The 12,755-nt window shown below is 39.9% G+C and overlaps 1 protein-coding gene across 4 annotated transcripts in view; it reads left to right on the plus strand.

The window, feature by feature from the left end:
• RBL1 (RB transcriptional corepressor like 1) overlaps window positions 1–8,846 on the plus strand; it is a gene marked incomplete at its 3' end in the record, with an annotated part of 74,787 nt that extends 65,941 nt beyond the window's left edge. Inside the window, exons 20-22 of one of the 4 annotated variants that reach the window (XM_081256066.1) lie at window positions 3,068–3,219; window positions 4,975–5,139; window positions 6,631–8,846. In XM_081256066.1, coding sequence (XP_081112192.1) covers window positions 3,068–3,219; window positions 4,975–5,139; window positions 6,631–6,801 — 488 coding nt within the window. The remainder of the gene's footprint in view (window positions 1–3,067; window positions 3,220–4,974; window positions 5,140–6,630) is intronic. The other 3 variants (XM_081256067.1, XM_081256064.1, XM_081256065.1) reach the window with 3 other exon arrangements.
• Window positions 8,847–12,755: the final 3,909 nt, after the last annotated feature.

Genomic DNA, 12,755 nt, shown 5'->3' on the forward strand with positions numbered 1-12,755 from the left:
CGGGCTTAGTTGCTCCGCGGCATGTGGGATCTTCCTGGACTAGGGCTCGAACCCTTGTTCCCTGCATTGGCAGGAAGATTCTTAACCACTGCACCACCAGGGAAACCCTGTTTGTAGATTTTTTGATGATGATCATTCTGACCCATGTAAGGTGATAGCTCATTGTAGTTTTGATTTGCATTTCTCTAATAATTAGTGATGTTGAGCATTGGTCATTGATGGAGATATGCCTAACAGACGCCCTTATAGTAGCCACCTGTGGAGAATGAGCTTCCTGATTAAAACACCAGCTGGATACTCATGGACTGTGCATTCATTATCATATTAGCAGAGCACCCCAGACTGGCATTCTTTTTTTTTTTTTTTTTTTAAAGTGTTATCCCACTTTCACTTCAGATCCTTGGAAAATTCTGAAGTCAGAAATCCAGGCTAAAAATTTCAGCATGTCTCTCTGGAGCTCTGCAGATAATATCTCCTTTTTTCTAAGGGCTGGTCTCATTCACTGGTAGTTTATATAAAACCACATTTTAATTGCTTGACAGTGTTGTATGATAATCCAAAAAAGACTTTCCTCTTATTCATGGGAACAGTAGGGAAAATTATGAAACCATAATAGTTCATTGGTTCGTTTCATGAATGTATATCAAATGTATACCGTGTGCCTCAAATTATGTTAGGCAGAGGTCCCTCCTGCCTTCTGAGGGGAAACAGATTCGAAACAATTATAGCACCAGGCAGGGAGATCTCATTCTCTTTCCCAGTCTTCAATAAGTTCCATCTCCTAATGTATATTTGGTAAGATGGTCACCAGGCCTACTGAGGCTTTGATTTCTGAGTGCTAAAGTCCTTAAAGAGGTGGGAAGGTAGAGATCTTTTTCCTGCTTAAAGGACAACTGACATCTTGTTTTCTGTTTTGAAATGGAAAAATACTAAACAGCTAAATGAAAATAGCTAAATAAAATCATGTTTAGTTAGAATCCAAGGTCCCAGAGGGTTTTAAATGTTTGGTTCCTTCAAATTAAGTATAGCTCCTTACCTTATGTAACTATTAACAACTGGAAATGGAATAACACAAACATGAAGAAGTAACTGCCTCCAGAAATTTCTAATCCAAGGAGGACACATAATAATTTTAATTCATCTGTGTAACAAGAATAACCTACAACAGCTGTTATTAAGCCATTGTTTACTGCCTTGGGACGGTGTCCCCCAGGATGGTAGTAACTGTTATGGGGAAGAGCGACTGTGCGTAGAAAATTTGAGAAGTATGGAATTAAAGTGAACATGTGTTTTTTTTCTAATTGCAAAAGTTCTCAGAACCTTTAATATACTAACATGTATTCTGAATTCCTAAGAGGAGGTTATACTACTATGCAACATTTTTTCAACTTATTTGATCACATAGCTTTTTTCTGCCCTATTAAGATGCTGCAAAAATAGCAAGAGTAAAAAAGACATCCAAATGGAGATCCCTATGGAGGTTCCCTGTGGCTGCCTGGCCCTTGGACCATGTTTGAGTTTTTCTGGTTTTCCAAAGGTGGAAGCATGTTTCTACCCATATTTTCAGTATTGAGAATGAGAAAGTTTTTTCACATGTTGAATTCTTTTTAATCGCTGGTAGTTTTCTTAGCTCCTGTGCATAGATGATTCTTGTAGGTACAAGGAGAAGATGGTTTGTAATACTCTTTCCCAAAAAAGAATAGTATAAAGTTCTGCCTGGTGTCACAAGCTACTCCAGAATTACGGTAATAAACAGGAAAGCACCTTGGGGCAAGCTATCATTTTACAGCTGAGGACGCCAGTTATAGACAGCACTAAGGTTCTTGTTGTGCATGGGAAAATAAGACTTTCTGAACACCTGTCACCTGCCATGTATTTGCAGAAAAATAAACATAAGCAATTCACCTTGCTTCTTCCTTAAACTATGAGGATACACTTTACCTTTCAGAGTCTTTCCACCTTTTTCAAAGAGTCAATATGAATATCTGCAGGCCCTTTTGTTATCTGAAACTCAGGGTTTACCACTGCTACCCATACTCTGAAGCTCAGTTTAGGTAAACTTCAACCCAGGGCTGGTGCCCCTCTAAGAGCCACCGGTGACAGTGAGCTCAAAAGGTAGGGTTGTGAAAACATTCTTGCTGAAGTGATATCTAGAGAATAGAGTACCAGCTTAAGTTTACGTGTTTGCATTTCTATGATTCCAATTTAATTTATCCATAATATAGATGGATTTCTGAACCTTTTCTAAAAACATTAATCGTCTTACATAAAGATTTGGGTTTATTTGATTTTTCTTCCTTTTATATTGTAGACAGAGTTGTGATTCAAATTGCCAACTTATAGATTAAGGTACACCTATCACAACACTGAATTCTTTTTTTTTTTTACATCTTTGTTGGATTATAATTGCTTTACAATGTTGTGTTAGTTTCTACTGTACAACAAAGTGAATCAGCTGTATGTATACACATATCCCCTCCCGCTTGAGCCTCCCTCCACCCTCCCCACCCCACCTTTCTAGGTCATCACAAAGCACCGAGCTGATCTCCCTGTGCTATATGCAGCTATCTAATTTACACTTAGTAGTGTATATATGTCAATGCTACCCTCACTTCGTCCCAGCCTCCCCTTCCCCCACTGTGTCCTCAAGTCTGTTCTCTACATCTGCATCTTTATTCCTGCCCTGCCACGAGGTTCATCAGTACCATTTTTCTAGATTCCATATATATGCATTAATATACAGTATTTGGGGTTTTGGGGGAGGGTGTTTTTTTTCGCGGTACGCGGGCCTCCCACTGCTGTGGCCTCTCCCGTTGCGGAGCACAGGCTCCGGACGCGCAGGCTCAGCGGCCATGGCTCATGGGCCCAGCCGCTCCACGGCACATGGGATCTTCCCGGACCGGGGCACGAACCCGCGTCCCCTGCATCCAGTATTTGTTTTTCTCTTTCTGACTTACTTCATTCTGTATGACAGACTCTAGGTCCATCCACTTCACTACAAATAACTCAGTTTCATTCCTCTTTATGGCTGAGTAATATTCCATTGTACAACACTGAATTCTTTTAGCAGATTTGGAAGATGCTACAAAAACACCTGACTGTTCCAGTGGACCAGTGGAAGAGGAAAGAGGTGATCTTATCAAATTTTACAATACAATATATGTAGGAAGAGTGAAGTCATTTGCATTGAAATACGACTTGTCAAATCAGGACCATGTGGTATGTTTTATATTTTACTACTTTATTAATATCTGTACTCATAATTGGATTACTATGAGTTTATTTTGCTAGATAAGTGTTTCAAAGCTAAAGCCTTACTGTTACCTTTTATAGGAGAAAACATACTAGTAATTAGAGTGATTAAGGCTGTGATACAACAGAGACCAGAGGAAATCATGGAAATTTTATCCACACTGTGATTATGTTGTTAGAAATTATGGATGCATATGGGCAAGGACTAGATGGGAACATGGAAAAATGAAAACAATTCTGGTGGGTTTTTCCTTTGTTTTTGATTCCTATTGTTATATCTCTGAGATAAGTATTTTTCTCAAGATAAAAAGAAAAGGAAATAAATATGCTTGAATCAATAATAGAAGCAACACTAAGAAATTTTTATGCAGACTCTAGATTTGACAGTACCAGCAGGCCTTTGAAAGTATTATCAGTGTATAAGCTGAAGTTGGTTCACAGGAGACCAGACTTCAGTTATAAGAAAGAGGGACCTAGTAGAAGCTGCATCCAGGCAGTAGCCGTATATGTGTCTATGTATCTCTCTATATTTCTGTCTTTGTCCCTTTCAAGGAATATGGTCTATGATTATCCTCAGAAGCCATGACTACTCATTCTGTTCCCTCAGTTCCACCACCCCCACCATGTGCTATACTGTAAATATCTCTATTATCAGCCAATTAAAAAACAAAACTAGTTTTCCTAGCTTCAAGTGAAGATGATGAATGAAATACTAATTAAGGAGTCATCTCCATTTATTCTTGGAATAGAAACATTGTATAGATTATTAAAAGTGAGTCCCTTCTCACTTTATCTCTAAATCTTTTGCATTTCAGGATAAAGTCTTAGCCATTTCATTAGGAGATTTGTTCCATATTGGACTCATCCTGCTGGCCCACAGAATGCTCTGCCTCTCTTTTATTCTCTGTGCTACTAATTTGGTTGTGGGGATGTGCGTGTGGAGAGAGATTCTTATTGCAAGTGTCAGGGCATAGATTACTCTTTGCTCCACTTTCTGAGCATTGACATAAGGTTCCTATGCTCCTGGCTTACTGCTTCTGGTGTCTTGCTCTGAATTCTTCAGAATTTCCTGAAAGATGCAGGAAAATAAATTTTAGTTTATCTATTAGTAATTGTTGAAAAACAAGGGTTAATGAACCATTTTTTGATTTTCTTCAGCCATAAATAACCTATTACAGTATAACTGACTCCTAACTAGGAGATAGCAATAAGAATAAAAACAGGGCTTCCCTGGTGGTGCAGTGGTTAAGAATCCGCCTGCCAGTGTAGGAGACACAACTTCAAGCCCTGGTCCAGGAAGATCCCACATGCCGCAGAGCAACTAAGCCCGTGTGCCACAACTACTGAGCCTGCGCTCTAGAGCCCGCAAGCCACAACTATTGAACCCCATGTGCCTAGAGCCCATGCTCCGCAACAAGAGAAGCCACCGCAGTGAGAAGCCCACGCACCACAATGAAGAGTAGCCCCCGCTCGCCGCAACTAGAGAAAAGCCCGTGTGCGGCAACGAAGACCCAATGCAGCCAAAAATAAATAAATAAACAAATAAATTATTTTTTTAACAAAATAAAAACATGGCAAAGAAAAAAATGTTCCATGTTGACCCTTCACCTGGCTTGGGTCTGGGGTGGGACAGGGTGGATAGTGCAGAATAAAAATGGTGGGGTCCAAAAAAAGAAAGAAAACCTTTTATCTTATAAAAAGTTTACTTTTGTATTATTTCAGATGGAAGCTCCACCACTCTCTCCTTTTCCGCATATTAAGCAACAGCCAGGCTCCCCGCGCCGCGTTTCCCAGCAGCACTCCATTTATGTGTCCCCACACAAGAACGGGTCAGGCCTTCCACCAAGGAGCACTCTGCTCTATAAGTTCAACGGCAGCCCTTCCAAGGTAAGTTGCACACAAACTTTACTCCAAAACAATGATGTACATGTGTTAAATACTGGATTTCAGATTTCCAATTAGTAATCTTTAATCTTACCCCTTTTTTTGCAAAGTTACTGCTAATAAATATGAACCATTACTATGGCAAGTTTCCTGTGATCAAGAGCAGTGTATTCAGTTGAGGTAGTTTAATCCTTTACGATTGACGTGGTATCGGGGGAGTTCACTCCAAGAGCCCGGTGTGTCCCTGCTCAAGCACGATCTTGAGAAGGACCAGTAAGGCAACACCTGCAAGTGGTCAGACATGGGGAACACTATGTGTAAAGGAAGGCCTTGGAAGTGAAAGTTCATTTGGTGGATGGCAACCAGGATAGTGAAAGGTCTGAAAACAGAGGCCTCTTCTTACTTACACAGACAGCTCTATGGTTATCCCCATCTTTATTCCCATACAATGATGAAGATGTGATAGGGACATGATTGCTGTTTTCAGATAATTCAAGGGCTATCAAGTAGATACACTCAGTATGTCTCCAGAAGCCAGAATCACTACTAACTGGAAAAAACTAGTGGGACAGATTGTAACTCAGTCCAAATACATGGCAGCTCCTTAACTCATTAGTTTCTCATTTAGTTCCACAGACATCTATTAAGTTCCTGCTATGCTTAGCAAACAAAGTTGACTGAGATATACTGCACAGGCTTGCATTTCTTCTTTATAGAAGTTGATTTCATATGAGGACTTTTAGAAGAAATTATTGCATAAAATCAGAAATGGGACCAATTGAATTGTGAGGCAGTGATTTCACAGTCAGAGGTCAGAATCTGGGGAGCTTGTTGAACACAGATACCTGTCCCATAGACTTCCTGTATCACAGAGCTCTGGCAGGCAGGTCCCCTAGACTGTTGTGATGCACAGCTTTCAGGAGCAACTTTTCTAAGGCTGCCTTACAGACCAGCAACATTAGCTTCACCCGGGAGCCTGTTAGAAATGCAGACTCTCAGGCCTCACACCAGCCCAATGGAATTTGAATCTGCATAGTAACAAGATTCCCCAGATGATTAGTAAGCACATTAAAGTTTGAAAAGCATTGCTTCAGGAGGAGGATCTCAAACTTTAGGGAGTATCAGAATCACCTGGAAGGCTTGATAAAATATAGATTGCTGGGCCCAACCCCCAGAATGTCTAATTCAGTAGGTGTAGGGCGAGGCTTAAGAATTTGCATTCCTGATAAGTTTCCAAATGCTTCTGCTGCTTCTGGTCTTATGTCCACATTTTGAAAACTACTGCTATAAGGTAAATCCAATTTTTAAAATCACCTGAAAAGATTAGTTCTAATCACCCTTATTAGGTTGGCCTAGGTTCAAAAAATAATCTCTACCCCAGTGTTTAGCTTTGGATAGAGGATAAAGGGCAGGAAAAAGCAGTTAGCTTAGTTCTTGGCTGCTGTTTCTCCCTTTTTCCCATTTTACTCACACATGTCCTCTATTTTTGCACAGAGTTTGAAAGATATCAACAACATGATAAGGCAAGGTGAGCAGAGAACCAAGAAGCGAGCAATAGCCATGGATGGTGATGCAGAATCACCTGCCAAACGCCTCTGTCAAGAAAATGATGACGTTTTACTTAAACGACTACAGGATGTTGTCAGTGAAAGAGCAAATCATTAGTGCCCTTCTCATTTCTATGATAAAAGCACTTTCAGGTTGTTTTGCAGAAAGTTAGGGCTCTATCTTTCAAAACATTCAGCCCTGTAGGTAGTAAATATCACTGAGTTACAAGAAAAGTTACACCAAAGTTGGGTTTTTTTTACATTTATCCAAAATGTAGTTGACAGATGTATTTTGAGTTGGATTGTAAAGGAATGTTTTAAGTGCCTTTTAAACATATTAATAGTCATAGAATTGTTAAAATATTTGTTCCCTGGGTTTTTCAGGTGAAGTAAGGAGAAACCTCATAATTTTTTGGCTCACTTTTTTAAATAATTAAATGTCTTCTTCTGAGCTTTGTAATGTGAGGGTGAGTAATCTGTTTTTGGTAAGTGTCGTTTGAGAGGTTTGTGTTCCTAATTTAGTATTGAGTAGGGGTTGGGTTCCATGGCATCTGGGCCAGAGGATGATGCCTGGCCTGTCTCTGACCCAGTGTGGTAGCTCCACATCCAGGTGCCAAGACCATTCTGGGTTGTCCAGACACTTCTTGTGCCCTTCCTTTCCTTGAGCAGAAGCAGATTTGTACCTGAACCCCTGCACTACCCCCACTCCTTGCTTTCCAGCCCTAAGCCCTCTTAGCCTGGTGTCACAACCTGATAAAAGAGATACTTGCTTCTTTTTAAAACTACTATCATTTTGTTTTCCAAACCATTAACTTAGTTATGTATGATTACATTATGTCATATAATTCTCAAAATAGGAAGCTGCTTCTCAAGCCAGTAGAGTAAAATACAGAAAAGAGTTGTTAGAAACCATATTCCTACTAGTGAGGTAGCACCATGATAATATGTGAGATACTGTTTTTGAGGTTATCATGAGATTGGTCATTCTCAGTGTCTAATTGATTCACTAAGAATAGTTGAAACCTTTTTCAAAACCACATTAATGTCACCTCATGCCATATTACTTCCCCCTCTTCGTTCTCAGTATCATCAGTGCATTATGAGTTTCCCATTAGGGTTTGATCACTGGGCCCCTTAAGGGTGTTTTCCGGAGCTTGGGGTGCAACTTTCCAAAGAGTCAGCTGTTCGGTATTCACTTTTTCTAGTATGTTTCCAGAATCTGGAAGGACATGGATAAGCCATTCTTAATTAATTTTGAGAAAATGTTATCAAATGTATGTTTTTTAAACCACAGACCTTATTTTTTTAAATGCAAAATATTTAACAAATATTTAACTTAACCGGGGCTCCCCTGGTGGCGCAGTGGTTGAGAGTCTGCCTGCCAATGCAGGGGACACGGGTTCGTGCCCCGGTCCGGGAAGATCCCACATGCCACGGAGCGGCTGGGCCTGTGAGCCATGGCCACTGAGCCTGCGCGTCCGGAGCCTGTGCTCCACAACGGGAGAGGCCACAACAGTGAGAGGCCCGTGTACCACAAAAAAAAAAAAAAAAAATTTAACTTAACCTATGTCTAACCGTAGCTAATTTGAATTAGTCTGAGATTTGAGTATGAACTAGTAATTACGATTGTTAGGAATTTTATTTTTAAATTTTAAGATGAAAAGTGATTTTGGTCACATTTTACTTTTCTGAAAATTACATCCTCATTTTTTTGTGTAGTATCTACACATGTTATAAGCCAAATACCATCGTCTGTTTGAATCCTTGTATATATTTTTATGTAGCTATAACTATTGTGTCATTTTCATCATCGTTATTAATGTGCAGAATGTAAATGAGCATTTGTACGTTGTCTTTATAAGAAACTCTGGACGTGTTTTTATCAGTTTTCAAGACTGAATATCAATGTGCATAAAATGGTTAATAAAATAATGGAGTTTTTTGAGATTATTGAAAAAACTACACTTGAGCTCTTCTGTGTGACTAGATGCAATTGTGCAACCATATAGAATCTGTATCTCTTTAACTATCTGCTTTATATCTTTTAAATATCTTAGTGTAACTTAAAAGTTAATGTTCCTGGTGCTTTCTAGGAGCTAGGAAGAGAATGGGGAGTGAGTGACTGCTTGATGAGTATAGGGTTTTCTTTTGAGGTGATGAAAATAATTTTGGAACTTGATATAGGTAGTGATTGCATAACATTGTAAATTTATTAACTGACACTAAATTTTACACTTTAAAATAGTTAATTTTATGTTAGGTGAATTTCACCTTAATTGAAAAAAATGCCTTAGACACATATAAATAAACAGAATTACTTCAAAGCCTTGGAATGGACCAAATTATGATGCTGAATCAAGGAAAAGGCTTCTCTCTTAGGAGTGCTTTCAGGTGTATTTCTTCATTTGAGGTTCACAGCTTAAAAGTTTTTTGTTTTTTTTTAACATCTTTATTGGAGTATAATTGCTTTACAATGGTGTGTTAGTTTCTGCTGTATAACAAAGTGAATCAGCTATACGTATACATATATCCCCATATCTCCTCCCTCTTGCGTCTCCCTCTCAACAAAAGTTCTTTTCTAATTAAGATTTTTATGTGGTTAGATTATGTTAAATCAAAAAACAACTTTTTTTAAAGAAGGTAGTATTCCCGCTTGTTTTTATTTTGTTCCTTACAGTACTTTCACTAAGTCAACAGACATTATTGGCTGTTTACTGTATGCCTGGCCCTTTGCTAGGTGCTAGGGATATAAGGGTGAACCAGGCATAGTTCCTGTCCTCAATATATAATATTTGTAGCCTATTAATATACTGGGATAAATATAGTAATACAAGTCTACACAAAGACGGATGGTGTTAGCACAGAGAAGGGAATGAATGATTCACTCTGCCTGAACGAGTTTGTCAGGGAAATCAAAAATCACTCTAGGGAATTCCCTGGCGGTCCAGTGGTTCGGACTCCACACTTCCACCGCAGAGGGCACCGGTTCGATCCCTGGCCAGGGAACTAAGATCCCGTGTGCTGCATGGCACACCCTTAATTAATCAATCAATTAATTAATTAATTAACTCTAAAGTGGGGGCTAAGTGGTAATTTAGTCGTTAGGGGTGAATAACTGTTTGCCAGGGCAGTAGAAGACAGCATAACCAGTAGAAAGGCCCAGAGACTTGAAAGTACTATAGGGGTAAGAATTTCAGATAGTTTAGTGAGGCAGGAGTAAAGTGTACATATATAAAAGTGCAGTGCAAAGCGGAGCTAGAAAGGGACCTTTCTAGTTGGGCTTTACGCCAGGCTAAGGAGCTCAGGCTTGGTCATTTCCAGTGGTTCTCAACATTGGCTGCAGCTGGGGAGTTTTAAAACACACATCAGTGAATGGGTTTCTCCCCCAGAGATTTCTGATTTAACTGGTTTGAGGAATAACCTAGTATTAGGATTTTTAAGTACTCCCTAGGTGAGTACCTAAGGTTGAGAACCACTGCTCCAGGTCATGGGGAGCCACAAAAGAGGTTTTGTGGGGGTTTGGGGTTTTTTTTTTTTGCGGTACGCGGGCCTCTCACCGCCGCGACTTCTCCCGCTGCGGAGCACAGGCTCCGGACGTGCAGGCCCAGCGGCCATGGCTCACGGGCCCAGCCGCTCCGCAGCATGTAGGATCCTCCCGGACCAGGGCACGAACCCGTGTCCCCTGCATCAGCAGGCGGACTCCCAACCACTGCGCCACCAGGGAAGCCCAGAGGTTTTAATTTTATGTGGATAATGACAAAATCTGAATTTTTTTTTTTTTTTTTTTTTGTGGCCAAGCTGCAAGGCGTGCGGAATCTTAGTTCCCCAACCAGGGATTGAACCTAGGCCCAGCAGAGAAAGTGCCGAGTCCTAACCACTGGACCTCTGGGGAATTCCCTAATGTTTATTTTGGCAGTTCCTTAACTTGCCCAAAGATAAGGATTACCTGAGACACATATTAACGATGCAGGCTCCTAGGCCCCACCCTTGACCAATGGAATGAAATCTCCAGGAGAAGGACTTAGGAATTTTGTTAACCTCTGTTCCAAGTGATATTAACCGTCAGGCAAGTTAGAGACTTTCTGGCAGTTCTCAAACTTTAAGAGCATAGGAATCACCAGGGATTGTTAATCTTGTTAAAAATGCAGAGGCTGGGGTTGGGCCTGAGATGTTGCTTTTCTAACAAGCTCTTATACCTAACACCAGTGCTGCTGGGCTGAGGACTATGCTTTGAACTGCAAGTTTTAGAAATCTGGAATCTATGCAGAGGATTGATTAGAAGATGTTTATTTAGACTGACACGGGAGTCAAGATAATGGTTCTTAACTTGGTTAATTTTGCCACCTTCAGGGACATTTGACAATGGAGACATTTTTGCATTTTTGGTTGTCACAACTGGGCATGGGAGGTTGATGCTACTGGTATCTAAGGGTAGAAGCCAGAGATGCTGCTAAACATCCTACAGTGCACTGGACAGCCCCCACAGCAAAGAATTTATCCAGCCCCCGTGTCAGTTGTGCCAATTAAGTAAACACTTGGACAAGAAGAGCTATATGCTTTACTGTACTGATAATGGGGATAGAAAAGGAACCACCAAGGGTCACCCAACTCTGGGCAGGTATGGGGTCCCAGTTAGGGATAGCTTCATAAGGAAGATGACTTTCTAGGAAAGATTAATGGTAATAGATTCCAGGTGGGGTAACTAATACACATGTGGGATTATTTGGCATCAATGACAGACCCTTAATATAAAAGAAAATGTTCCTGAGGTTTCAGATTCTGCATGTAGGCAATGGTTCCATCAAATTTCCCCGTGGTAAGAATCACCTTTGAGGGCTTATTAACTATGCAGATTTAAAAGTGTAGCATACAAACAGTTTTGTTAAGCATCCCAGGCTATTATTCTTATCCAGGAAGCTTGGAATGTACCTGTATAATGGCCAAGAGTATAGAGATCCAGGTTCAAACATCCACCCTGACGCTGTCTCACCAAACCAAGTTGGGCTTATTTACTTACTTCAGGTAGGTCATCATCACTTCAAGAAATAATTGATTAATTATGGAAAATAACATTCATTGTATAACATTCAGTATATGTAAGCAAAAAATAAAAACTATATTCCCACCAACCAGAGGTCACCTGTTCAAATTTCTTTTAATTTTTTATTATTTTTTCACATGAAGAAAATTGTGTAAATCTTAAGTTTTATATTATGATGAATTTTTTCCAGCTTCACTGAGGTATAATTTACATCGAATAAAATGTACCCACTCTAAGTGTATAGTTTGTATAATCATAATTATATATGATTGTATAACTACCACTACAAAACTATCGTTTTATTGTGCTTTGCCTTATTGTGATTCACAGATACTGCGTTTTTTTTACCAAAATTGAAGGTTTGTGGCAACTCTGCATCAAGCAAGTCTATTGGCGCCATTTTTCCAACAGTATTTGCTCACTTCATGTCTCTGTCACATTTTGGTAATTCTCACAATATTGCAAAATTTTCATTATTATTATATTTATGGTAATCTGTGATCAGTGATCTTTGACGTATGATATTATCATTGTTTTGGGGTGCCATGAGCCACACCCATGTAAGATGGCAACGTTGTGTGTGTTCTCACTGCTCCACTGACCTGCCGTTCCCCAGTCTCTCTCCCTCTCGTTAGTCCTCCCTATTCCCTGAGACACAACAATATTGAAATAGGCCAAGTAATAAGTCTAAATGGCCTCTAAGTGTTCAAGTGAAAGGAGGAGTCAATCGATGTGGGAAACTTTATTGTTGTCTTAAAGACTTCGCCACAGCCACCTCAACCTTCAGCAACCACCACCCTGCTCAGTCCACAGCCATGAACATCGAGGCAGGACCCTCCACCAGCAAAAGATTACAACTCGCTGAAGGCTTAGATGATGGCTAGCATTTTTTGGCAATAAAGTATTTTTTTAATTAAAGTATGTACACTGTTGTTTTAGACAATGCTATTGCACACTTAATAGACTACTGCATAGTGTAAAAACAACTGATTTTGTATGTACTGGGAAGCCAAAAAAATTTGTGTGGCTCA

Source organism: Mesoplodon bidens (genome assembly GCF_964165515.1).
Source record: "Mesoplodon bidens genome assembly, chromosome: 15".
NCBI lineage: Eukaryota > Metazoa > Chordata > Mammalia > Artiodactyla > Ziphiidae > Mesoplodon > Mesoplodon bidens.